This window comes from Panthera onca, chromosome B2 (genome assembly GCF_046562875.1).
Source record: "Panthera onca isolate mPanOnc1 chromosome B2, mPanOnc1 haplotype 2, whole genome shotgun sequence".
In the NCBI taxonomy this organism is placed as follows: Eukaryota; Metazoa; Chordata; class Mammalia; order Carnivora; family Felidae; genus Panthera; species Panthera onca.
The window spans coordinates 17524694-17552674 of record NC_138343.1 but is presented as its reverse complement, the minus strand read 5'-3'; the positions used below and the strand labels follow the sequence as shown (position 1 = coordinate 17552674).

Genomic DNA, 27981 nt, shown 5'->3' with positions numbered 1-27981 from the left:
GGTTGGTTTCTTCCTATTCATTTGAAATAAAAGATGAGATGAATAGGTATTATGATATAAAATGATTAAAAAATATAGCCTTATGTGAAATTTTTGACTAAGTATATGACAGGTCTAAGTTTTCATCAAATATATATTTTAATATTTTGTAGTGATACAAAAAGATTAGTGATTACAGTAATCAGCCCAAAGCTATGTTTTCAAAAGGTAAACAAAATTAACAACACTTTAGCTAGACTAACTCAGAAAAAAAAAAGAGAACTCAAAATCAAATCATAAGTGAAAGAGGAGACATCACAACTCCTACCACAGAAATACAAGGATCATGAGAGACTACTCTGAACAATTATACACTAACAAACTGGATAACCTAGAAGAAATGGATGCATTCCTAGACATACAACCTACGAAGACTAAGACACACAGAAATGGATAGCTTAACAAACTAACATGAGTAAGCAGACTGAATCAGTAATCAAAACCCCTCCATCACAGAAAAGTCTAGGACCAGATGGTATCACTGATGAATTCTACCAAGCATTTAAAGAAAAATGAATGCCAAGCCCTCTCAAAATTTTCCAAAAAATGACAACAGGGCACTCACAAACTCATTTTTACAAGGCCAGTATTATCCTGATACCAAAGCCAGATAAAGAAACTACAAAAGAAGGGGTGCCTGGGTGGCTCAGTCAGTTAAGCATCCAACTTTGGCTCAGGTAATCTCATGGTTTGTGAGTTCGAGCCTCGCGTCGGGCTCTGTGCTGACAGCTCAGAGCCTGGAACCTGCTTCCGATTCTGTCTGTCTTTCTGTCTGTCTCTCTCTCCCCTCCCCACTCAGGCTCTGTCTCTCTCTCAAAACTAAACAAACATTAAAAATATTTTCAAAAAAGAAACTACAAAAGAAGATTACAGACCAATATCCCTGTAGAATATAGATGTGAAATTCTCAAAACAAAATATTAGCAAACTGAATTCCACAGCACAGTAAAAGAATCATACATGATCAAGTGGGATTTATCTCCAGGTTGCAAGGATGGTTCAATACACACAAATCGATAAATGTGACACACAACATTGACAGAAGTTAAGACAAAAATCGTATCTCAACAGGTACAGAGAAAGCCTCTGACAAAATACAACGTCCTTTTATGATAAAAATGCTCACGGTATTGGGTATAGAAGAAGCACATCTCACCACAATAAAGGCCATTTATGACAAGTCCACAGCCAACATTAAACTCAATGGTGAAAGGTTGAAAGCCTTTCCTCTAAAATCAGGAGCAAGACAAGGGCGTCTACTCTCACCACTCTTATTGTATATAGTACTGGATCCTAGCCAAAGCAATCAGGCAAGGAAAATAAATAAAAGGCATCCACATTGGAAAGGAAGAAGTCTTTGCCTACAGATGATATGATTTTATATGGAGAAAATCCTAAAGACCCCACCAAAAAACTGCTAGAGCTAATCAACAAGTTTAGTAAAGTTGCAGGATATAAAATCAACAGTTGCATTTCTACACACTGACAACAAAACATCTGAAAAAGAAAATAATCCTATTCCCAATAGCATAAATTATAATAAAATACTTAGGAATAAATTTAACCAATAAATATCTGTACACTGAAATCTATGAGATTTTGATGAACTGAAGAAGTGGCGAATAAATAGACACTCCAAGTTCATGGATCAGAGGAATTAATACCGGGGCACCTGGGTGGCTCAGTAGGTTAAGCATCCGACTTCAGCTCAGGTCCCGATCTCATGGCTCATGAGTTCGAGCCCCACGTCAGGCTCTGTGCTAACAGCTCAGAACCTGGAGCCTGCATCAGATTCTATGTCTCCCTCTCTGTCTGCTCCTCACCTGCTCATGTTCTGTCTCTGTCTCTCAAAAATAAATAAATGTTAAAAAAAAAAAAGAAGAATTAATACCATTAAAATGTCAATAGTCTCCAAAGTCATCTATAGATTCAATGCAATCTCAGTCAAAATTCCTATGGCATTTTTCACAGAAATAGGAAAAAAATAATCTTAAAATTTGTATGGAACCACAAAGATCCCAAATAGCCAAATTAATCCTGAGAAAGAATACCAAAGCTGGAGGCATCAGACATCTTGAACTATATACTACAAGCTATACTACAAGGCCATAGTAACCAAAACAGTATGATAGAAGCATAAAAACAGACGCACAGCCAAATGGAACAGAGTCAAAAGCCTAAAAATAAACCCTCACATATACAATCAACCAACATTTGACAGGGGAGCCAAGAATACTCAATAGAGAAAGGACAGTCTCTTCAATAAATGGTGCTGTAAAAACTGGATAACTACATGCAGAAGAATGAAATGGGACCTCTCTCTTACACTCACAAAAATTAACTCAAAATGGGCTAAAAACTTAAGTTTTATGTTTTATGGCTAAAACAAAATGGCCATAAAACTCCTAAAAGAAAACACACGCAGAAAAGCTCCTTGGCCTTGGCAACATTTTTTTGGATGACACCAAAAGCACAAGCAACAAAAGCAAAAATAAGTAAGTGGGACCACATAAAACTACAAAGCTTCTGCAAAACAGAAGAAATAATAACAAAATGAAAAGGGAACCTACAGAAAGGGAGAAAATATTTGCAAATCATGGATCTGGTAAAGGGTTAAGAGCCAAAAATACATCGAGAACTCGCACAACTCAGAAAAACATCACCATCATCAACAACAACAAAACACCCGATTAAAAAATGGGGAGAGGAACTGGACATTTTTTTCAGAGACACAAACATGGCCAAAATGCACCCCAAAACACCACTAATCATCAGAGAAATGCAAAACCATAATGAGGTATTGCTGTCCCCGTTAGAGCCGCTCTCCTCAAAAAGAGTTAACAAGTGTTAGCGAGGACGCGGAGAAAGGAAACCCTCATGCACTGTTGGTGGGAATGTAAACTGACACAGCCACTACAGAAAGCAGTACAGAGATCCCTCAAAAAATTACAAACAGAACTACCATATGAGGCCGCAGTCTCACTTCTGGGTAGGTATCCACAGAGATCTCTCTGCCTTCATGCTCACTGCAGCATTATTCACAAGAGCCAACATATGGAAACAATCTAAGTGTCCTGGCAACAGATGAGTGGATACCGATGACACGGCTATATATATTCAATGGAATATTATTCAGCTTCTATTAAATACACTAAGCTACCAGAATTCAGCTATCTTCAAAAGATCAGTAACACCCGCAGCTGTCTACTCTAACATTTCTCTACAGGTCTTTCAGAAATGTCTGGAGAAGAAGGGTACAAGAGGGCCTTTGAAATCTTTAGTCAGTCTACTCTGTTTTGTCCACTAACACACACCACCGGAAAAGACGTCTCGCTGAAGAATGACCTACTCCCACAGTAGAAGGACTTTCCTTCCATCGGAGCAAAGAAAACCAATAGGATGTCTGAAGGTTTGCAGCAGTCTGTCCTCAGAGTACTGCGTCGGATTACAATTTAGTTAACAGTAAAAATAGGACTCTTTTTCCTCCAGGAGATTGTAATGATACAGAAGTCAAAGCCCCAAAGCAAATCTAGTGACAGCCTCATTATTTTCATCGTTGTAAGTGTTGTTACTGTTATTACCAACATTTCAATACAGTGCAAATAGAGAGCTCAGAGGAAGGCAAGTCCATTATATCAGAGGACTGCACGAAGGGAGTCGAGACGCACGTACTGTGCATTTGGACCTTGATCCTTGGCATCGACCTGAATGTTGCCAAAGGATTTACAACTTGTTTGGTATAAAATCTGAAGAATTTCAAAAAATCAAAATAATTGTTATTAAATTCTTTGGCTGACTGGGCCACAGTCCAATCACCTCCACTCACTTCGCTAAGCCTCCTCTCCTTCCAGATGTCTATGTGCAGGTGTCCCCTTTGCTCTAGGCACATCCAAGTACCTGCAGTTCCCCCAATGCCCCATTCTTGATCTGTGCCATTGAAGGTGTTCCTCCTTCTGCCTGGATGACTCCTGATAGTTTTTTGGTTTTCCCTGACCACTCTCCTCCCAAACTGGTCAAGATCCTCTGTGCCCGGCACACACGAGGCACTCAATAAGCGTCTGTGGAATGCACGTAGTAAGAAATGAATGAGTTTGTCAAAATCATACCAGGAACAGGGTTAGCAGACATCAGGGGTCTACTTTTGACCTCTTCTTTCTTTCACAACACTCTTCTTTGACAAGTTTAGAGAGTTCTCAGAATTATGAATATATGAATATACAACGGCGAGGAAAGAGTGTTGGGGAGTAGGAAGAGAGAATGGAAACACTGAAAGATCTGATAAAGTATCATTGTATTATCGAGCAGAGGGATATTCAGGCAGAAGTAATTCCAGAATTGTAAAGAGAACCAGGATCCAGCGGAAACCAGCTAGCTAGACTCTAAAATAAAGTATTTTTGTTTCAGATTTTTAAAATTTATTTTGAGAGAGAGAGAGAGAGATCACAAGCAGGGGAAGGGCAGAGAGAGAGAGAGAGAGAGAGAGAATGAATCGCAAGCAGGCTCCACACTGTCAGTGCAGAGTCCAACATGGGGCTCGAACTCACACTGTGAGATCATGACCTGAGCGGAAACCAAGGGTCGGATGCTCAACCGACCGAGCCACCCAGGTGTCCCTGATCTAGATTTTTAAGCGATGGAGATCAGTGTTTAAAAGTTACAAATTTCAATGATGTATTTTAATGGTTTTCCAGAATGCTGCCAGGGGAATATGTATGCAGTCACCTGCTATGTCTATCCACTGTGGGTGGTGCTTCCGGCTCACCTCCTGGCTTCAGAATCCTCTGCAAACCGCTGGGGCAGTCCACTTGGCACAAGAGCCTGAGCGGCATCTTGGGAGGAAACGCATCCTACGGAGGGTCACTGGTCAGATACTGACAAGGCTGTCTTGGTAACGAAGCTTTGCACAAGAGGGGTGATGTTAAGGGTTGTCACTTGGGACTCTTCATGGTTCAGTCCCTGTGGGTCCCAGGGAGAAAGAATGTACTCATGAAAAAAGAGGATGTGCTTAAATCTACCTAAGACATCGGGGTTGTAGGAGAGTAGTGCTCTGCAACCTCCCCAACACAGAGCAGAAAGCAACAGACAGGCATTCTCAACTTTTCCACAGACTACTGTGTGGAATCTGGGCCCTGCGAGGCTCCTCTGCACCGGCAGTGGGGCCCAGCGGAGTCTGGAAACCCGACGTAAGCACCAGCCATCTCTGGCAAGCAGTGATGCTGGCCATCAGCACCCTGCAGATGTAGCGGCGGATGTCTGGTAGCTGTGGTGGCACCAGCCCTCCCCAACAAAGGGGGATCTGCTCGAGAGGAGTATCCCCCCAGATGTCCCGAAACAACTGGCCAGAATTATCCACGAACGTGAACTACTGGAACTCTTGAAAGAACTGCCCAGGTATGGCTGTATGTCAAAGGTAGACGATACCGCAGGGAATGTGTGAGGAGCTGGGGAAGGAACTGGCAAGACGTAAAAACTAGTACAAAGTACCGCGAGCGAGGGTTCACGTGTGGATCTCTGGAGCACAGAATGGTCCCTGGTTAGCAAAGATAGGAGACAAGTACATCCAAATTGGTAAGTCTCAAAAATAGATTTGCAACACCTTAAAAATGATTTGTGAATTAATTCACTGGTCCCATAGATATCCGCCAAGTTTAAGGAAACTGACATTTTACTCAACAAACATGTATTCGTAATGGTGAATATAATAATATTAGTTTATTTCCAGTTACTTTGCAAATTATGGCCTTCTCTCCAAGAGCGTGGAAATAAAATCCAAAAACCCATTGCTTTCATAACATTCTGGGCTCATTAAAAGACACTGAATAACTTGCCAGTTTTGAGTGACTAAATGAAATCTGCACAAGAAAACAAAGAGTGTCAATTTCATAATTAGAAAATAGAGTCTTTCAGTGATTCGATACTGAATATGTAAGGAACAGAAAAGGCCAGTAACAATGCCGTTAAGGTTGCGATTCAAGATACTTGTAATGATTATTACAACTTCTACTTCCACAGGAAGTAGTGAGTGAATATAAAACTCCTTGGAGATTTAATCCAAAGCCAGACAGTTGTATCCAGGACACCCTGGAACTGGACCAGTTTCTGAATTTGGGGACATGGGGAAGAATAAAGCTCTTTCACAATTAACAACAGAATGAAAGGAGATTCTGTTCGTATGTGCCCTGGTTATCAAGTACGGACCAGAGGGGAAGCAGGTTGGTTATTCTGCATGTGTAAGTGGTATCCTTTTGAATGTGAGAACAGAGGAAAGCTTTTAATGATTTCTTGGAAAAAAATGAGCCAGATTTTATTTCTAATTGTTTAAGCAATAATCATACCTACCTATATCTGTATGTTCTATTTTCTCCCTATATATTTTCTATAATATATTTCTATAATATATTGATTTCGGCTCAGGTCATGGTCTCTCGGTCATGAGTTCAAGCCCCGCATAGGTCTCTGTGTTGAGCATGGAGCCTGCTCGGGATTCTCTCTCTCTGCCCCTCTCCCCCACTCACACATGCTCTTTCTCTCTCTCAAAAAAAAAAAAAAAAAACAAATAAATATTGTCTCTATTATAATAAGATTATATAATAAAAATTATAATAGAGAAAATACAATATTTTATTTTTATTCTTTAAAGTTTATTTTTATTTATTTTGAGACGGAGACAGAGAGCAAGCAGGGGGAGGAGCAGAGAGAGGAGAGACAGAATCCCAGGCATGCTCCGTGCTGTCAGTGTAGAGCCCGATGCGAGACTCGATCTCATCAACGGTGAGATCATGACCTGAGCCGAAATCAAGAGTCAGACACTTAACCAACTGAGCCACTCAAGCATCCCTAATTTTTCTTTTTAAATATAGCTTTTTAGAGCTGTATCATTCTAGAAATGTTAACTGCTATAGTGTTTTCCCTCCCAGTAACATTAAGAAACAATGATTCTGGGCAAAGGAAGCAGTGGAGGAGAAACATTCCTGGGTTTTCTTCAAGAAGATTCTGGATGCAGACTTGTTTTTGGGAAGATACGGCGGAAGCAGCAACTGCAACAGTTACAAGAGCCTGGCTTCCATTTCTGCCACCTGACAAATGCTTCTACCTGTCTCTCAAATAGTAGCCCAAATGAGCCTCTGGAGAAGTAAAGACTTAAGGAAAGTTTCCTAGGCTTACTGCATGAAAATAAATGTGTGTTGCATTTGAACATATTAGGAAAGTTAAAGAAGATGTCAGGCTACAAGGTTTTTGTTTTTTAAAGGAGAGAAGTCTGGCCAACTCATCTACATAGCTTTAAAACAGCCCTAGGACTGAAAATGGAAGTGACTCCCACATAGGCTTGAAGGTCAGATAATGCTGTGCTGGGCTACACAGAGGGCCGGGCAGCATGTGGCAGGAAACGCTTTGTGATTCTCCTTGGCTGTCACAGGAGGAACAGGCCAACTCCCACATGAATCCCAGACTCAGGGACGAAGCGTTATATTGCAGATCTCTGGGACAGCCACCAGGAACCTGATTCTTAAGTAGACAGCCTCCTTTGTTTCACTAGACAAACTAGGAATTGTGGGAAAATGGGAGCTGTTTATTAGTATCTTCTTCATGCCCATTGTCTCATTAATATAGGACTCTTAAGTCCAAGAGACTTAGAAGGTAGCAGCTGGTGACAATCAGAAGGAAAAAACCTTAGAGTGCTTCCTTACAACTGCAAGGAAAACCTTATAATACTGATTTGCCACTTTTTCTAGCTTTTCCCTCTGAAGGACTGGAGTGAGTTGTTGGATTTTCACCTAACTGTTCTTTCTAGCTTACTACTCCTTCAGTGTCTAGAATTCTCTAACATAGGAGTCACCTGAATAGGAGTCCCTTGAATGTATTCACAAAGAGGGCTATTTAACTCCATGACAACAATGGTCACTTTGGCTTGCATCTTTGAGAATAAAACACATTCGTGTCAAACCTGTAAGGACAAGCTTGCATGCACTTAGCAGGATGTCAGAATGTAGGATAAACTCAATGTTACATATATATATATATATATATATATATATATATATATATATATATATACACACACACACACACATACATACATATAAGTATGTATATGTACAAATGTATATGTATGTATATATATACACATATGTTAATTAAAAACCCTATTTATCAAAAATGAGCTTTCCCAATTCCATGGGATCTCTTAAAGAGAATGCCCATACATTTAGCCACTTAGAAAACATAATTGCTTCATTATAATGTCAGTAACTGTCATAATGAAGCAGAATGTGAATTAAGAATGTGAATTAAGAAACCCAGGTTCTTGTCTTAACTCTGGCACCAACAAGTTCTGTCATCTTGAACCTCATTTACATTATACAGGGGAAAAAAACACCCTCCCTTCTTAAGATGACTGAATTAGCTGCTGTTAAGTGCCATTTGCTCAGAAACAAAGATCTTATGACAAGTATTCGTGAAACACTGATATGCCTTAAGATGTCCTACTGTACTTTAGAATCAGTAAAATAAATACACCTTTATCCATGTGTAATTCTAACATGATCAGTGGATTAATGAAATGAAATTTTTATCTTTAGCCACACTCTTAACTCATACAAAATTGCCTCTAGCTTTGGACAACATATCAAAATTGAAGAAATAACAGGATTTACTGCCAGTTTATAAACTGTAGCCTGGTTTCTTCATATGAATTTTAACAAAGCTATATGGAGTATTAATACTATATCTAACAGAGTAACTATCCCTCTAAAGAGGAACTGTCTTTCCTTACATGGAGATGTAATATCTTTAGGTAGAACAACATTAAAAAATATTTGGAATTTTTCATGCGATTATATCTCCATTTCGCAAACTTAACATTTCTGTGTTTTGTGAAAAATAACTTTTAAAATATTAGAGTAAAAATTAATATATTGGGGTTCCTTTCCCATCACAAAGCACTACAAAGTCATAAAAATTAGCCCTGCATAGTCCAGAATTTTTGTTATGAATAGCCACATAGAAAGGAGAAACACAGATTGATGTTTTAAACCTCAGATGAATCAAGGGGCAGTGTACTGGCTCTCATAATATCAGAGAATCACAGACCCCTAACTCAACTTTCCACCCAAAGCTGGAAATAACTGCTTTCTACAATAATTCCAATAGAAATTCACCCATCGTACTGGAAAAACTCCAGAGAAAGACTTCTCACTAGTTTGCAAGGTAGCACATTTAGTTTTTAAAATGTTTTTTGTTTTTGGGAAACTCTTACTTTGAGCTAAAAAATCTTTCTGTATTCAAGTGCTACCCATCAATCCTGCTTCTTTCCTCTGACATCATACACAGCTAGTATTCTTTTTCATCTGAGAGCCCTTCAGACATTGATGACAGGCATTTCACACCATGCTTCAGCTTTCCTGGTTAACCAGCCTCTGTAAACCCACCTGCTCCCACCCTCCCTTCCTCCCCTCCCTCCTCCCTACTGTGTCCTCTGACCTTCCCTTCCTCCTTCCAGCCACAAGCATCAGTTGAATGCATTAGGTAGTAGACATATGTCCATATATAGCACAAGAGCTCTAGACCCTTACACTCTTCGGCATTCCTTTCTGGATTTATTCTAGTTGGTCAACGTCTTAAAAAAGTGAGCCCTCAGAAGTGAACATTTCCAGAATGTGACAGAACTATTACCTCTTACTCTGAAAGCCATATTTCTATGGAAATAACCATTTCCTTTTGCTTGTAACTAGATAAAAACTTCCCCTCTGATACCATTCCTCCAAATGGACCTAATTTGGACTGTTTTTGAGGGGTGGGGAGAATCTACAGACACTTGGATTTCTCTTCTCTTCCATCCACCAAATGAGGGCTGCGAGTTTCTTTATAGCAATGTATAAATTGCTTTGGTTGCTTTGAGGATTTGGTTTTGCTTTAGATTCGGATGTAGTATTTTAACTCCATGATAGATTAAAACAGGTCCGTGTCGTGGCTGCCCTGATAAGCTACTACTTGACTTAACTATTTACTGACTCCTCAGTCTGGCCACTTTCTGTTTTTCTTTTTTTTTTGTTTTTGTTTTTTAACATGAAATTTATTGTCAAACTGGTTTCCATACAACACCCAGCGCTCATCCCAACAGGTGCCCTCCTCAATACCCATCACCCACCCTTCCCTCCCTCCCACCCCCCATCCACCCTGTTTGTTCTCAGTTTTTAAGAGTCTCTTATGCTTTGTCTGGCCACTTTTTGTAAAGAGATTTTATCGTCAGTGAGAAGCAGGTATAGACAAATGGGCTGATTGTCAGAGGACTTCAGCCCAAAGTATCTCCCTCAGAAGACTAAACTGCCTCCAAGTTATAATAATGGTCATAGGCTTTTTCTCTTCCTTTCTTTTCTTATTAATTGGTTTATGAAAAAAAGGATTAAATTCTCCCTCATGAGTTATCAGTTTCTATGAAGCTTGCTTTTTTAGGGTATTTTTTTCTTAAAACAATACATCTAGGAGTTCCTAATTTCAGAAACAGCCTGCAATTTCTTCATTACAGGCTGATTGATTTCTTCATTACAGAAACTACTGGTGACAATAATAAGTGAAAATTGTTAGAAAGTGCTTAGTGGGTACCAACTGTTGTATTTACTGGGCATATTAATATTACATCCTACTATCTCACTTAATTCTCTCAACTACTCTGCAAGATAGGCATTTTATCTCCCTTGACAGATGAGTAAAGTGGGGTTTAAAGAGGTAAAGCAAGGTGCCTAACTTCAGAGAGGTAGTAAATCATGATCCACCACTGTTTACAGGAATGCTCTGCCTTCCTGCCACTCACTCACACGGGTGTCTGGGGCTGGTGGGGGGGGGGGGGGTATCACTTAAAGCTATGGTTTGAAGAGGTAGCCTGGAACCCAGTGTGGTCCATTGCAAAGAATGAGACTTCACAAGGGTTCTAGTCTTGATTCTGACACTCAGTGGCATTGTCTCCGAGCAGTATCTTTGCTCTCTATAAAATGAGAAGAGTAACCCTAGTTTCAGAGGATTGCAAAGACATCTACGATAGGCTGGTCACTAAGAAGAAGCTAAACAGACAATCATTCATTCAGTGTCCTGCATTTTCAAATCCCAATTCAGGGGCATACCTTATTATCTCCCACTGCCATCATACTTGGATAACCTAAAGGGAGTGACTACACACACACACACACACACACACGAAATATCCTTTCTTTAATTCATGCTTGTCTCAACAGTGAAAGAGTTCTGTAACTTGAAAAAGTGCTCTCCAAGCGTGTGCTATTATGATGATCACCATCTGGGATGCTGCCAGAAGTTCCTCTGAAGGTGCTCAAAAATGGAAAGTGTAATTATTCTATTTTATTTGAAAATGAACTGATAGGGAGTCAAGCCATGCAAGACACTAGAAGTCCCCCAGATAGGAAAGAATTTTATGTTGGAGGGCATCAGGGACTTTGACCAGAAACCCAGAGACTTCATTGTGTTTGGTCCAAAGCAGTCCTCCAGCCTTGCTGGGACCAGTCCTCGATGCAACAACTTCACACCAGCCAGGCTGGCCTATTCGCGGCCCTCAACATGTCTGATGGCTCTTCCACTTTTCCCACCCACCTCATCTTAGTCTCTTCTGACACTGTCTCCTCCTAGATCGGGCAAAAAGTCCTATATTGTCCACTTATGTCGTTTTTACCCATACACTTAAGTTTATAATCAATTTTCACTACTTCTAAACTGACAGGGGAAAGGTGGGAAGAAAAAAGTAGGGAAACAAACATCCATTCTCTTTCCTCGTTATTTCCAATACAGTCTACAAATCCAATTTGTATGGATTTAGATTATTATCCACTCTACATAAGGTTTTAGTAACTGAAATAATGACAATCCAGTGGGAAAGGCAGAGAGCAGAAGATATGTTTTCTTACAGGGTAAATTTTTAAGGATTAAGGCATTAGATTTAGCACCATTAAGAAGCTCAAGGCATAGGCAATTCGATGTAGGCAGCTGGGCAAACAGCCAAGGTTTAATCTGATTATGTGCAGCTCCCAGGATTTTCTCAAGTTATGATTCAAATCCATGCAACAATTTTCAAACTACATTCCGTTCCATAACACGAGTGCATCTATAGGTAAGAACTATTCAGCAGGAAAAACGGGTTTGAAGCTAGCAAGGAGCTTGGTTTTTCATTTTCCGCTAATTAACAGACCCCATGCAGCCGGAAAAGGAACTAAATATCAGAGAATGAAATTTTTATTACTCTTTCATTCTCTCCAGAAAAAGTCCTGAATGTTAAACTAAAATTCACTGTCACAGGAATATGAAGATTTTAAAAATGTACGTAAATGTAATCTAGTTTAACAATAACAACAACAAAATCTCTATTCCAGGCGCAGAGAAAAAAAAAGTTAGGATTGTAAAGATGAATCTGATTAAGTTTCTGTGGGTAACAGCCCCAGTTTTGAGTATTCACTATCAGCTAGCTTAGCTTGCATATTATGAGGAACTTTGTATGTAGGTTATCTCATGTGACCCAATCTCCACCATGTGTCATTATACACATTTTATAGATGACGTAATTGGAGTAGAGAATTGAACCCACGAGTGTTCAATTCACAAAAATTTGAAGTTTTTCAAATGTTGACAACGTGAAAACAAGGGAATACTGACATATTAGTTCGACCCCTTTATGACCTCCTTATCCAGGCTCTCCCAGCCCAGGTATTATGGAAATCAGGTTAATCTGCCTAAATGACACTTTCATCATTTGACTCTCCACTCCAAAAACTTCATTTACAAAATCTAGAAGGAACTTCTTAGATTCAAGACTCCTCAAAAATCTGACTTGACCCATGTCATAATTCTGTTGGTCCACAGCCTTCACGATTCAAAAGACATTTATTGAGCATCTAATGTAAGCTAGGCTCTGCAAGGATATAAGGCCCTGTCTGTAAATTGCTCACAGTAGAGTATTTCTCAAATATTTCTGTTATTGCTCTGTGGATCCTTACCCACTCATCTCCCCTAAATGGAATGTTCTGCTTGATTCTACATTCACCCTTTTTCTTATATATCAAAATCTAACCTAGTCAAGATCCAGTGTCGATCCCAATCCCTTCATGAAACATATGCTAAATATGTTTGTTAGTCCATTCCTCTGATCCCCTAGAATACCAGATTCCAGATTTACGTGGACTTGATTCCTGGAATGCAGATTCCAAAGCCCCTCGCTCAGAGATTCTAATTCAGTGGGTATGGCTTCATCCAGTATGGAAATGTGCATTTAAACACCTGTCTAAATTCCCAAGTTCTGGCCCCCATCTACCCATGTCACTTCCCAGACAACTGGTTTAATTTTTTCTCCTCTCACTGAATTGACTCATCTGAGTTCTCTGGTGTCACAGACAAAACCTTGGCTTCAGCCTTATCAATCCCGATGATTTTGGCTCCTCAATTACCAACCACCTCCTGGTCCTGATCACATTCTTGGCTCAATAAAGAAGTTAGCCCTGATGTAGGCTGAGACTCTTTTTATTCTTTTTTAACTAGTATGGCTGCTTTGCACTGGTGAGCTTGAAACAGACTTCAGGCAGTTAAATCTCAAAAAAAGTTGCAGCTCATGCCATTTCTTTTTAGGAGTCTGAGTACAGAAAAGACCAAGGGGAAGGCGGGAATGCTTACCCTGAAACATTCAAAGAGGTAACAATTCCCTAGCCCATGGAGAAAGGGATGTGAACTGGCCTCTAAGGACAATCTTGACTGGGATGTCCTAGAAGTGGAACCGAGTATTTTCTGACAGCCCAGCGCACCCTCCTTAAGCATAACTGCACTCCTGACATTAAAACGGTCACAAAATACGCAATTCCCCAAATCAAGGAAGCTGCTGGCTCCAAGAGAATGAATCTTCCCTGTAACAATTTAAGGAAAGCCCCTGGAATGAGAGCAGAAAAGGTCAAAGTATAGGCTCCTTCTTTGTCCTGCCATGTCTTGGGGAATACTGCACAGACCTCTCATAGGCAAAGAAAATAAGCTGATCAGAACTTTTTCCGGAAAAATGAAAATGACCTAATTTTATTTTTGCATTATGGACAACTTCTGTTTTCTTTAAAGCTTTGAGTTAATTTTTAATCTGACTCTAACTAACTCTATCTAACTTCAGTGTAACTTAACAGTCAATAAACCTTGAACCCTACTAAAAGACTCAGGGTCCCCAAGTGGCCTTAAAAGCTGTTAAACTCAAAGATTCTATTAACCAAATTCTGCTCAGCAATATGGAAAAATCAATAACTTAAGTCTTTAAGTATTGCAAGTCAACTCAAATGATAAACTGTCATTATGAAACAAAACTTATGTGCAAAGCTACCACTCGTCTCTCTGATCAATGTCTTAATACTGAAGTCATTCTATTTAAAAACAGCAACCACTTTATTTAGTTGAATATTTATTACTTGTCTACTATGAGTGTCCTATTTATTATACCAAAAGATTACACTTGTAGAGTATGTATATGTACATACGTTGTCCATAATCACTTCCATTTACAAAAACACTTTCCCTTGCTGGCTCCACTTTCCACATATTTGAAATCGATCTTTAGGTTTTACATATTTGTGTATATATGTGTGTATATATGTAAGTACATACCTAGGATCTATGTAATATGTAAATACAAATATTATGTACATAAATACAAACATATATTTACCTATCTATCCATCCATCTATTCTTATAATTAATGGGGAAGAAACTACATGGGGAAGTCATTCTGATTTTCCTATTGTCACCTACGATAATGGTAAAAAGTACTATTGCTTTCATCAGATTTATATGAGAAAAGTACATTTACACTGGCTCATGGATAAATCTATATGGAATACAATAGGTTATATTTTTGGAATCAGAAGGTTTATACCTGGTTTTGCTACCTCTAGTATGTGACTTTGAATAAATCACTTATCTTTTTTTGAAACTCAATTTCCTCACCTATAAAGTAGGTCTACTGAATAAATCACTTATCTTTTTTTGAAACTCAATTTCCTCACCTATAAAGTAGGTCTACTGATACAAGACTTGCCTCTCTCAAAAGTTGTTTATAAGACTTCAAAAAAGATACATGTTTTTTAATGCAGTTGTACACACATTAACTGATTAATAAATGTAAAACAATATTACCATGTTTATAGCGTATTTAAGTGACTAAAGCCAGAAAAGACAACATATATGTAAAAACCAAAATAATTACTCAGTAAATTCACAAATCATAGGTTTGTTTATACTACTATTAGGATATTCATTTTTTTAAAATTTCGGTAAGAATTTAACACTGTTCTAGATTTCATTATGTAAAGATAACAACATAATCTAGCCTCATCGACAAATTATAACAAGCAAATGTAACTATAGAAATGGATACACATTTTAATTTCAATAAGTATTTATAATAAAATTATACATTTCATTACTTAAAAAGGACATAACCTGACCCCTTCCACAAATACAATGATTGTGAAGTATAAATATAGTTGTAGGAATACAGATGCATTATTCACTGAAAGGTTACACAAACATATGTGCATGGATAAAACAGCTACATTACTGAAACATGCCTAAGCTAAAATGTGATAAAACATTGTGAATGCATTAAGAGATACTAGTCTTTAAAAGAACTGTACTGTGGGTATGTTTGCAAAGCAGACTGATGAGAAAAGAGCACTGCACTGGGAACCAGCACAACCGGCCTTCACTTTATCAGCAAACAACTGTTTAGCATTTACTATAGGTCAGGCATTAGCCTAGATGCTTGAGATGCTTTACTGAGCAAGGCAAACAAAAATCTGCCTTCATGAAGCTTGTAAACAAAGCGGGACATGAAGGGACAAAAATCATTTCACATAATAAGTAAACTAGTAAGATGTACAAAGTGCTATATAAATGAGTAGTCATTAGATTGTAAGTACTATGAAAAAATACAGCAGTGTAAGGGGATCAGGCAGGTGTGAATATGGCAGGGCAGGTTTTAGTTTTAAATAGAGTGGTTAGGGTAGGTCTAATTAAGAAGGTTATTAAGCAATAACTGAAACGAAAAATACACTAAAGGGAATCAACAATAGATTAGAGGATGCAGAAGAACAGATCAGCAATCTGGAAGACAGGGTAACGGAAAGAAAGCACCCAAGCTGAACAGCAAAAATCAAAAAGAATAATAAAAGGAGGATAGGTTAAAGGATTTCTTGGACAACACCAAGGAAAGGAACATTTTCATTATATGTGTCCCAGAAGGAAAAGAGAGAAAGTGGCAGAAATCATATTTAAAGCAGTAATAGCTGAACACGTCACTAACCTAGTGAAAGAAACAGACTTCTAGGTTCAAGAAGCACAAAAAGTTTCAAAGAAGATGAACAAAGGAGGCCCACACCATGGTACATAATAACTAAAATGTTAAAGATTACAAAGAGAGAATTTTGAAAGCAGCAAGAAAGGAGAAACTAATTACATATGTTCATGGTAAATCTCAGGAGGCTGTCAGCTGATTTTTCAGCAGAAGCTTTGCAGGCCAGAAGGGAGTGGAATGATATATTTAAGGTGCTTAAAAGGAAAATGCTTGATGCTCTACCCAGCACCAAGATTATCATCCAGAATAGAAGGAATGACAGACAGTTTCCCAAACAAACAAAAGTTAAAGGAGTCATCGCCGCTAAACTGGCCTTACAGGAAATGTTACAGGGACTTCATTAAGTGAAGAAGAAACAGTCATAATTAAGAAAATTAGGAACTTTTCAAAATTAGAAAATTATGAAAAGACAAAATTTCATAAGGAAAGGCAAACACACAGTAAAGAAAATAAACAATCACTTATAGAGCTACTATGCATATAACAGAACAAAAGCAGCAAAGTCAATTATATATTAAAAATTAGTTAAGGGAACTCGTAAAATAGAAAGATGTAAAATATGACAACAAATACGTAAAACGTGATGCAGTAGTAAAAATAGTTTCCTTATAATGTGTGTGAATTTAAGTGACCATCAACTTAATATAGACTGCCATATATTTAAAATGTTATTATGAACCTCATGGAAAGCACAAACCAAAAACCTATAATAAATGCGTTTAAAAAAAGAGAGAAAGAGAACCAAACATAACACTAAAGAAAGTCCTCAAGCACAAGGAAAGAGAGCAGGAAAAAAAAAAAAAAAAGAAAGAAAGAAAAGAACAGAGAACTATAAAAGAAAAAAAATCCCAGATAACAATTAACAAATGGGAGGAAGTATATATCTATCAATAATTACTTTATTTTTATTTATTTTTTTAATGTTTACTTATTTTTGAGAGAGAGTGAGAGAGACAGAGTGCGAGCAGGAGAGGAGCAGAGAGAGGGAGACAGAATCTGAAGCAGGCTCTAGGCTCTGAGCCGTCAGCACGGGGCCCAATGCAACGCCCAAACCCCCAGACCTCGAGATCATGACCCGAGCTGAAGTCGGACCCTTCACCGACTGAGCCACCCAAGCGCCCCATCAATAATTATTTTAAATGTAAATGGTCTAAATGCTCTAATCAAAAGATGTAGGATGGTGGGGGGGCGGGGGCTGGGTGGCTCAGTCAGTTATGTGTCCTATTTTGGCTCAGGTCATGATCTCACAGTCCATGAGTTCGAGCCCTGCGTCAGGCTCTGTGCTGACAGCTCAGAGTCTGGAACCTCCTTTGGATTCTGTGTCTCCCTCTCTCTCTGCCTCTCCCCGCTCGCTTGCTCTCTCTCTCTCTCTCTCTCTAGCAAAAATAAACATTAAAAAAAAAAAGATGTGGGATGATTGAAAAAAAAATGATTCATATATGCTGCCCACTTCAGATCTAAAGACACATACAGATTGAAAGTGAAGGGATAGGAAAAGATATTTCATGCAAAGGAAGGAAAAAAAAGCCAAACTAGCAATACTTATATCAGACAAAACAGACTTTAAAACAGAGATGGTAACAAACAAAGACTGGCATTACATAATGATAAAGGGATCAATATAACAAGAGGGGTGGCAGAAGAGGGGGAAAGAAAAGATCAATGAAACCAAAAATTGGGTCTTTAGAAAGATAAACAAAATTTATAAACCTTTAGCCAAACTCATCAAGAAACAAAGAGAGGACCCAAATAAATAACATCAGAAATGAAAGAGATGTAACAGCCAACACCACAGAAATGCAGAAGATTATGAAAGATTACTATGAAAAATTATACGCCAACAAACTGGACAACCTAGAAGATATGGGTAAATTCTTAGAAATGTACAATCTTCCAAAAGTGAGTCAGGGAGAAATGGAAAATCTGAACAGACCAATTACTAGTAACAAAATTCAATCAGTAATCAAAAAACTTCCAGTAAACAAAAGTCTAGGACCAGAGGGATTCACAAGTGAATTCTACCATACATTTAAAGAAGAGTTATCATCAATTCTCAAACTATTCCAAAAACAGAAGAGGAAGGAAGCTTCCAAATACATTCTATGAGGTCAGCATTACTGTGATACCAAAACCACACACTACCAAAAAAAAAAAAAAAAGAAAAGAAAAAGAAAAAAGAAAAAAAGAAAGAGAAAACTATAGGCCAATATACCTAATGAACATAGATGCAAAAATCCCCAATAAAATATTAGCAAACCAATTCCAACATCACGTTAAAAGGATCACCATGATCAAGTGGGATTTATTACAGGGAGCAAGGATGGTCAACGTCTGCAAATCAGTCAACAGGATATACCACATTAACAAAACTAAGGATAATAATCATATGATCATGTTGATAGATGCAAAAAAGCATCTGACAAAATTTAACATCCAGTTGTGATAAAAATGTTCGACAAAGTGTGCTTAGAGGGAATATACCTTAACATCATAAAGGCCATATATGACAAACCAGAGCTAATATCATACTCATTGGTGGAAGAACAGAAAGCTTTTCCTCTAAGATCAGGATTAAGACAAGAATGTCCACTCTCACCACTTTTCTTCAACATAATACTGGAAGTCACAGCCACAGCAATCACACAACGAACCAAAATAAATGGTATCCAAATTGGTAAGGACGAAGGAAAACTAGTTGTAGATGACAGGATACTATCTATAGATAACCCTGAAGACTTCACCACAACACAATTAGAATAAGTGAATTCTGTAAGATTGTAAGACATAAAATTAACATGCAGAAGTCTGTTGCGTTTCTATATCCTAATAACAAAGCAGAAAGAGAAACTGTGAAAACAATTCCATTTGTAACTGCACCAAAAAGAATACTTAGGAATAAACTTTACCAAGGAAGTGAAAGACCTATGCTCTGTAAAGTATAAAACACTGATAAAAGAAATTGAAGACACCACAAACAAATGAAAAGATATACCATTCTCATGGACTGGAGGAATAATATTGTGAAAATGTCTATATTACCCAAAGTAATCTACAGATTCAATGCAACCAACATTGAAAATGAAATACAACAGCATTTTCACACATCTCAGAACAAATAATCCTAAAGTTGCTATGGAACCACAGAAGACCTTCAATAGCCAAAGGAATCTTGAGAAAGAACAAAGCTGGAGGTATCACAATCCAATTTCAAAATATACTACAAAGCTACAGGAATCAAAAGAGTATGGTACTGGAACAAAAACAGACACAGACCAATGGAACAGAGCAGAAACCCCAGAAATGAATTCATGCTTATGTTGGTTAATTAGCCTATGACAAAAGAGGCAAGAATATACAGTGGGGAAAGACCATCTTTTCAATTAATGGTGCTAGGAAAACTGAACAGCTCCATGCAAAAGAATGAGGCCGGACCACTTTCTCACACCATACACAAAAAGAAACTCAAAATGGATTAAAGACCTGAATGGGAGACCCCAAACCATAAAATTCCTAAAAGAAAATATAGGCAGTAATTTCTTTGACATCGGCCTTAATAATATTGTTCTAGATCTGTCTCCTCAGGCAAGGGAAACAAAGGCAAAAAAAAACACTATATAAATAAAAAGCTTCTGCACAGTGAAGGAAACTATCAACACAACAAAAAGGCAACCTGCTGAATAGAAGACATTTGCAAATGATACATAAATAACATAAAATTCAACACCAAGAACCCCCCCCCCCCCAATAATCCAATTAGAAAATGGGCAGAGGACCTACCTGAAAAGAAATTTTTCCAAAGAAGACAGACAGCTGGCCAGGACACATGAAAATATGCTCAACATCACTAATCAAATCAAGACCACAATGAGCTATCATCTTACGCCTGCCAGAATGGCTAGGATCAAAGAGACAAGAAATAACAAGTGTTGGAAAGCAAGTGGAGGAAAAGGAACCCTCTTGCACTGCTGTTGGGAATGCCAGCTGGTGTGGCCACTGTGGAAAACAGTATGGAGGTTCCTCAAACAATAAAAAATAGAACTACCATATGATCCACTAACTTCACTACTGGGTACATACCCAAAGGAAACGAAAACACTAATTCAAAAAGATATATGCGCCTTTTTTTTTTTAACTACAACATTATTTATAATAGTCAAAATATGGGAGCAACTCAAGTGTCCAGCAGTAGATATGCAGATAAAGAAGATAATGTGTATAAATACACAACAGAATATTACTCAGTCATAAAAAAAAAAACAAAACGAGATTTTGTCATTTGTGACAACATTGTAGGACCTAGAATGTTACGCTAAGTGAAATAAGTGTGACAGAGAAATACAAATACCACATGATTTCATGTGTATGTGAAAAAAAAAAACACAAAGCAAATGAACAAAGAAAAGCAGAAACTGACCCATAAATGCAGAGAACTGGCGATAGCCAGAGGGATGGGGCGTAGGGGATGGGCAAAATGGGTAAAAGCGAGTGGGAGACATAGGCCTCCAATTATGGGATAAATAAGTCACAGGGATGAAAGGTACAGCATGCTGAATATATATGGTCAATGAGAGTGTGCTACTGTTGCATGATGACAGACGGTAGCTATGCTTATGGTGAGCACAGCATAACGTACAGGTTTGTCGAATCACTACGTCGTACACCTGAAATTAATATAGCCTTGTGTATCAGCTATACTTCAAAAAAAAAAAAAAAAAAAACAGAGCGAGAGAGAAAACTTCTCTGTTTCCCAAGACTATTTTGATCCTAAGATCTGTTTTCTCTCAACAGTTAAGAAAAAAAAATTATATAAAAAAAAAAAGAAGAAGAAGAAGGTATTCAGAAGACAGCCACACAGCTCTCTGGCAGAAAGATGCAGCCAGCCAGCCAGCGGGAAGAGCCAGTGTAGAGGCTCCACTGATTCTGCCAAAACGATCTCGTGAAAAAAATACCCCATTTTGCAGGTGAGTAAACAGTGTCTCAGAGTGGTGCGATTAAGGGAACAGAGCTAGTCAATAACAAAGCCAGGACTAGAAAGAAACCAGGTTTCTTGACTCTCGGTCCAGTGCTCTTCTTCTGTCTCGTACCTTTGTTCACCAGGCTAGAGGAAAGTGTTCTGTTTCCTGCAAAGCCCTGAATAAATGTAAGGTGTCACCACTGCTGTGGTTGTTGTTATTATTATCATTCATTGGGTCCACTGATATTTCTTGAAAGGTAGCTAAAGCTCAAAGAATAATTTCACTGTCCCTTCCCATGGTTGATTTTTCTCCTTCCTTTATCTGTGCATCTTTCCATAGGTGGGTCATTTCAATAACAGATTTTCAGGTAAAGGAATTATGTATCTTTGGATATTTGATAATGGTGAGAAACCCAGGAATAAGAGAATGGAAGAATGTGAAGCCCAGCGCCTGGGCGGTCCTGGGCAGTAGAGAACTTACCTCTCTCCAGAGGCAGGAAGGAGGCACAAGGAATGGGAGCACAGCACAGGAAGGCAAGAGGGAAGCCTTGGAAATATATTAGGGCTAGAGCCCCCCACCTTTTATTTTATTTTAATGTTTATTCATTTTTGAGAGATGGGGAGAGAGAGCATGAGTGGGGGAGGGGCAGAGAGAGACGGAGACATAGAATCCAAAGCAGGCTCCAAGCTGTCAGCACAGAGCCCGACACGGGGCTCAAACCCACGGACCGCGAGATCATGACCTGAGCCAAAGTCGGATGCTTAACCGACTGAGCCACCCGGGAGTCCCTAGAGCCCCCCCTACCTTTAAGCTACTAACTGAAAATGAGGCCTCTGGCCTTGAAATAATGGATCTCAAGGAAAAAGGTTAAAAACTAAGGGACCACAAAGGAGGAAACCTGTTAAAAAAAAAAAAAAAGGCAAGACTAGTGGATAGGGGGTTGGAGAAGAGAGGAGACATAAAGATATTTTCAAGTAAAAATGTGAGATTCTACACGAAACCATACAAGAAGGAGAGTGAGAATCAGATTTCAGACACAGTAGACTTGAGAGCTGGTGGAATTACTAACAGCCGAAGGGAACAGAGAGGACAGGGTGAAAGGCGAGTAGCTGACTTTTAGTAACACGAGGTTTAAGGTGGCAGTGCGATTCTCAGGAGCGGGGAGGGTCCGGCAGGTTAAGAGGGAAATTTGGAAGATGAGTATCATTTGGGGCTGTTTTGTCTGCACAGTAGCTTCTAACCACATGTGGCAAACCAGCACTTGAAATTGTGGCTAGCCTGAACTGAACGTGCTGTCGGCATAAAACACACAACCAGATTTTGAAGATTCCATGTGGGGAAAAAAAAAAAGAATGTAAAGTATCCAAATTTTTTTTACATGATTACATGTTGAAATAATATTTGCATGAATTAGGTTAACAAAATATATATTTTTTAAGTTTACTCATTTATTCTGAGAGAGAGAGAACCAGTGGGGAAGGGGCAGAGAGAGAGAGAGACAGACAGACAGAGGGTCCAAAGCAGGCTCTGTGCTGACAGCAGAGTCTCTGATGCAGGGCTCAAACTCATGAACCGTGAGATTATGACTTGAGCTGAAGTAAGACGCTTAACCAACTGAGACATCCAGGCACCCCATAAATAAAATATATTACTAAAATTAATTTCACAGTTTTACTTTTTTAGTGTGACTACGAGAAAATTTAAAATTGCATATGCAGTTTGCATATTTCTACTGGACAGTGCTGATATAGAGCAATACTAGATACGTTTCAGAATCACGTAAAGGGACAAGAATGCTGAGGTGAATCACAGACATCATTCTGAGGTCTTTCAACCAGAAACAGTCAGATAGGGGAGAAAGAACGCATGTCATTATAAAAGATAATATTTTCTGAACACTCGAAGAACTACACTAGCCACATTTAATGTGTTATCTCATTTGTTCCTCCCAACAACCTTATGAAATGATACCATTCTTCTTCTTTTTTTTTTTTTTTTACAAAAAAAACAAAACAAAACAAAAGAAAAAAACACTAAGTTCTGAAGAAGCTAATCTGCCTAAGGTCACACAGTGAAATCTTGGTGTTGGGAGTTCAAATCCTTGACTGACCCCAGATCTCAAGGTCTAAATTGCCACACGAATTCCAGAACAATTTATACTTTGCAACTCTTAAATTGTTAGATTTTAAATGGTCATGTTGAAACTAACAATTTATTAGAATGGTCCATTGTCAGGAGTCAGCGACATACCAGTGATGTCCCAATTGGATAAAGGAAAAATACAAATGTGTAAAAATTTTTAACTTCAGAATTTTGCTGAGCTACTCATGTTGGCATATTTTCACCCTGTTTAGCTGCAATAAGAGATTACTGGTGCAAACTCTTGCCTCTTATCAACATCTACTCCTAAAAATCCAAAACTTTCAAGTTAGATGGTACATTGTCCAAGGGAGATGATCCTGGGCACGACCCTCAACAGAAGGGCCCTGTTTTCTGAATATAACTAAATATAGGATATGGAGCCACTTATATTTTAAACACCCTGTGGAGTATCTGACCCTCCCCAACGGTGATTACAATGTTTTGAAGGGATGAGTTATACAATTAAAAAAAAAAAAATGTTTTTTTAAGGGAGCTGGATATTAAATTTCAACCGTTTGTTGAAGGAACAAAAATTTAGCTTACCCAACAGGATAATTTCTATGCCTTGAAAATGCTATCCTTTGAGGAATAGAAAGAAAAAAAAAAAAACGGCTTGATTTTTTGACTGGAATCATTGCATAAAATCTCCTAGAAATATAAATTGGGATCAAAAGAATGAGGGGTCTTTCATGTATGTTTGGTGGTTGGATTTAATTTCAAAGACAGACTTATTCCTTCCTTTACATCTTTACTTTTTACTACCTATCTGGCCAAGACAGCAATTATAGAACCGCTAAACTTGAACAGTGATGGCTATAATAATCACATCATTTTCAGGAACTTGCCCATGTAAATTTTACTACGCAGTTTGGCTCAGATTGTAAAAACACATGTATCCAGGCTTAAAACAAAGGATTGCTATCCATTTACATTATAGAAATGGGAAAACAAAAGGAATTTGAAGGAAAAATATTTGCTTTGGAATAAGATTAATTAGCAGACCTCGTGATAGGCTGTTCATGTTGGACTTAGATCCAAAACAGTATCCTTCTGAACGGACCTACGTTTATTTTTGAATTTAACCCCCCCCCCCCCCGAAACCTTCCCACTCACACCATCATTTTTTTTTTTTTTTGAAGTGTGAGGACTTGTATGTGGACATATATATAAAAAGATCTCCTCTGAAAACCCAAAGTTTCTGAAAAACACTTTCCTATAAAGGTAGTATCACAGTAGTATAGGGTAGTGTTTGTAACAGCTAGCCCTTTATTTCGGTTCTTTTAGATTAATTCCCATGACTCTTCCATCCAATTAAGGCGATATCCTTGGACTTGGGTCCTTACTCATTACAATTCATAATAATTTGTAACAAAGGCTCAGGCCCCCAAGGAGAGAGCCTGCTAGCACTAAAAATGCTTTGTCCTTCCCAGTGCAAAGGTGTTAAGAGCATGAAGTGATAGACCCAGGTATTGAGACGGCCAGCTATATTTTCATCATTGAGGGTCACCACGCTGAGTCCCTCCTTTCCAAGAGTACCCCTCCTCTCAAACTTCCCTTGAGATTCTCATCATTACAAGCGTCAACTGGATAATCCTTGTAACTGCCTTGCCGCTTCCCTTTTGTACATCACCATTAGCATACTGTTTTATTGGGTTAATTCCCTCTTCGATGTACCGAACACACACTATGTGCCAGGCACCGTTTAGGTACTAGAAATACAGCAGTGAACAAAAGGACAAAAATCTCTGCGCTGACACATTCTAGTGGGGAACACGTTCAGTAAACAAGGTAAACAAAAGAGTGTGTTAAATAATACATGACGAAAAGAAAAAAAAAAAATGAAGCAAAAAGGGTAATATGAACTGTGATGGCTGGGGTAGGAAAGACCGAAATTTTAGAGAGTGGCCAGAGAAGGCTTCACGTATAACGAAGTAGATGGTATGCGCCTGAGAGGATAGAGAGAGCAAAATCTAGGACTGATCAGTGTCAGCAGGAGTGGGGAAAAGAAAGGAGATTAGCATATTTTAACATGCCCGGTAGTGGAGAAGAAACCATATGGAAACCACATCACTTTCTCTTTTTGTAGTCCCAGAAACAGGTTCTTCTGCCAAAACTCTCAGGCAGTTCACGGGATACGGAGGCACGGGGACACACACGGACACACGCACCCCTCTCTGTCCAGGAACAGAGCTTAATGGCCAGCAGAAAGCGTTAAGAATTCAGAGTCAAGTACTGGCCTGGGAAACCGGGAACGAGAGTAGTTGTCGGAAAGGACACACCAGGACCCCCAGCCACCCCACCCCACCCCATCCCCGTTTACAAAAGGAAACCTCCCCGACTCCGCGATGCAACCCCAGGGAGGCCGGGGCAAGCACGCAGACACACCCCCGGGATTGCAGGCACGGTGCAGGGAGGAGAGGAGGGACGGATTCAACCGTTAGAGACAAAACCCCAGAATTTCCCGAGGCAGGGTCGGCACCGCGCGAGGGAAAGGCCGTCCCCCACTCCAGGGGTCGAAGGCCGGGGGAAAGCAGGGTCCGGGGGACGAGCGGGAATGGCCGCCGCGGGAGCGGGGGGCGGTTTCGTCGGGCATCCCCGGCGCCCGGCCGGCCGCGTGCTTGCAAAAGGGGGCTGGACGCGAGCGGGCGCCTCGAGGTGCCGGGGCGGGACCGCGGCCCCGGACAAAGATCCCGAGACCGCGGCCTCGACCCGGCCCGCGCGCCCCCAACCCAAACGTTCACCGCCCCCTCCCCAGGCCCGCCCGGCGCGACGGGTTCCAGCGGTCGAACCCGCAGCTCCCGCGCCGCCGCCCGCCCGGCCCCTTCCCGCCCAGTGCGTTGGTCGAGGAGAGAAAGGAGAAGGGCGCCGGCGGCGCGCGGCGCCCACTCACCATGATCCGCGGCGGCTGCGGCGCGGCGACCCCGGCGGGCGGCGATGCGCTGTCCAGGGTAGCCGGCGTCCCTCTGCCCCGCGCTGCCGCCGCGCCCGCTCTACTTACCCACGCCCACACCCACGCCCGGCGCGCGCACGCCCGCCCGCCTCCCCGCCCCCTCGGGCTCGCGCTGCTCCCGCGCGGCGCTCCGAGCTCCAGGGCCGTTTCGGGCGCCCGCCGCTCCCCGCCCCTCCCCTCGCCGGGGCCTCGCGGGCCGCGGCGCGAGGAGGGCGGCGGGGGCGGGGCGGGGGCAAGCGAGACGGAGACCCGGGCGGCCTCGCGCGCCCCCTCCCGGGCGCCCGGCTCCGCCCTCGCCGCCGCGGCGCCCCCTGCCGGGCGGGCGGCGATTTGCAGGCCCAGCCGGCGCCCGCCTCGTGGGATGGCCCAACGTTCGCAGAGACTCGGCGCGGACCCGCCGCCAGCCTCTGGCCGCTGCCCCCCCTCGCCCCCCGGCGGCTGCGGCGGCTGCGGGGACCAGGGGGGCTGTAGACGGCCAGGGCGCTGCGGGTCCTCTTAGTTGGACTCCGCGGTTTCAGGCACGCGTTAAAGGAGAATGGCCCGAGCCCGTGCAGGTTTGCGGGATGTGGGTGTTTTAGATCCAGGTCTATTGGTCGGGTTCTGTTTGGCATGAGGTCCGGAGTGGATCAGTCTGAGCCGGAGCCTCCTTGTCCCCCACGATGCTGTCTCCAGAGGGTCTTATTCCAAGGTCTTCTTAGCTAATGCCACCGATGGTTAGTTTAACCCTTAATTGTGAATAGAAAGTATGGCATCTTAGATCCTGAGCTTCTAATTTTTTAAAGTTTTTGTTGCCCGAGTGAACGATGCTGAGAAAGGTAGACTTGTGATTGCTACATGGCCTTTCCTCTGGTTTAGCGTTAAGAATGTGTGCTTGCTTTTTTTTATGTGGCCGATGCGGTAAACTGAAATGCAAGCAAAGGTGAATGTGTTTGTTGACAGTCAGGAACACCGTATCTGCATGTGCACAGAGGTACCTGCAAATACGCCTAGCATCCATACCTGAAGTGTTGCAGATGTATTTGCAATTTTGTAAAGCAGCAAAGTGAATAACCAAAGATGTCAGAGCTAACTCTTGTCGTATAATCACCTAGTATTTAGAGTTTCCTGTAATTGGAGTGTTAAACATCAGGTACATACTTGCTTATAAGAGGTGGGTAACTTTAGACCAGGAACAGATAGGTATTTATTAACCAAGGCTTCTAAAATCTCACCATTGGTGGGCTCAGGAGTCAGCCCTGCCTCATACTGAGTGATACTGGTTTAGTTGCCTAACCTCTGTGCTTCAGTTTCTTGATCTATAAAATGGAGGATAAAAATGGCACATTATATATTGTTGTTGGGATTGAATTAATATGCAAAGGCACCGGAAAAATGCCTGGTGCAAAAGTATGAATTATTGATTTTGTTATTGATCTGACACCTGTGAAAATCAGAAAGTGATATTCCTTTTAATGCTGGAATGTTTTTATAAAAAAATGTCTGTAGGGCTGAAACCAAATATACAATTTGATGCCGGTTC

At 40.4% G+C, this 27981-nt stretch overlaps 1 protein-coding gene across 1 annotated transcript in view; it reads right to left on the bottom strand.

Moving 5' to 3' along the window:
- The window catches only part of ELOVL2 (ELOVL fatty acid elongase 2), a 62711-nt gene extending 36047 nt beyond the window's left edge, over positions 1–26664 (bottom strand). The window contains exon 1 of the mRNA XM_060614808.2: positions 26403–26664. Within this exon, the coding sequence (XP_060470791.1) occupies positions 26403–26405 (3 nt within the window). The 5' untranslated portion in view covers positions 26406–26664. The remainder of the gene's footprint in view (positions 1–26402) is intronic.
- Positions 26665–27981: the final 1317 nt, after the last annotated feature.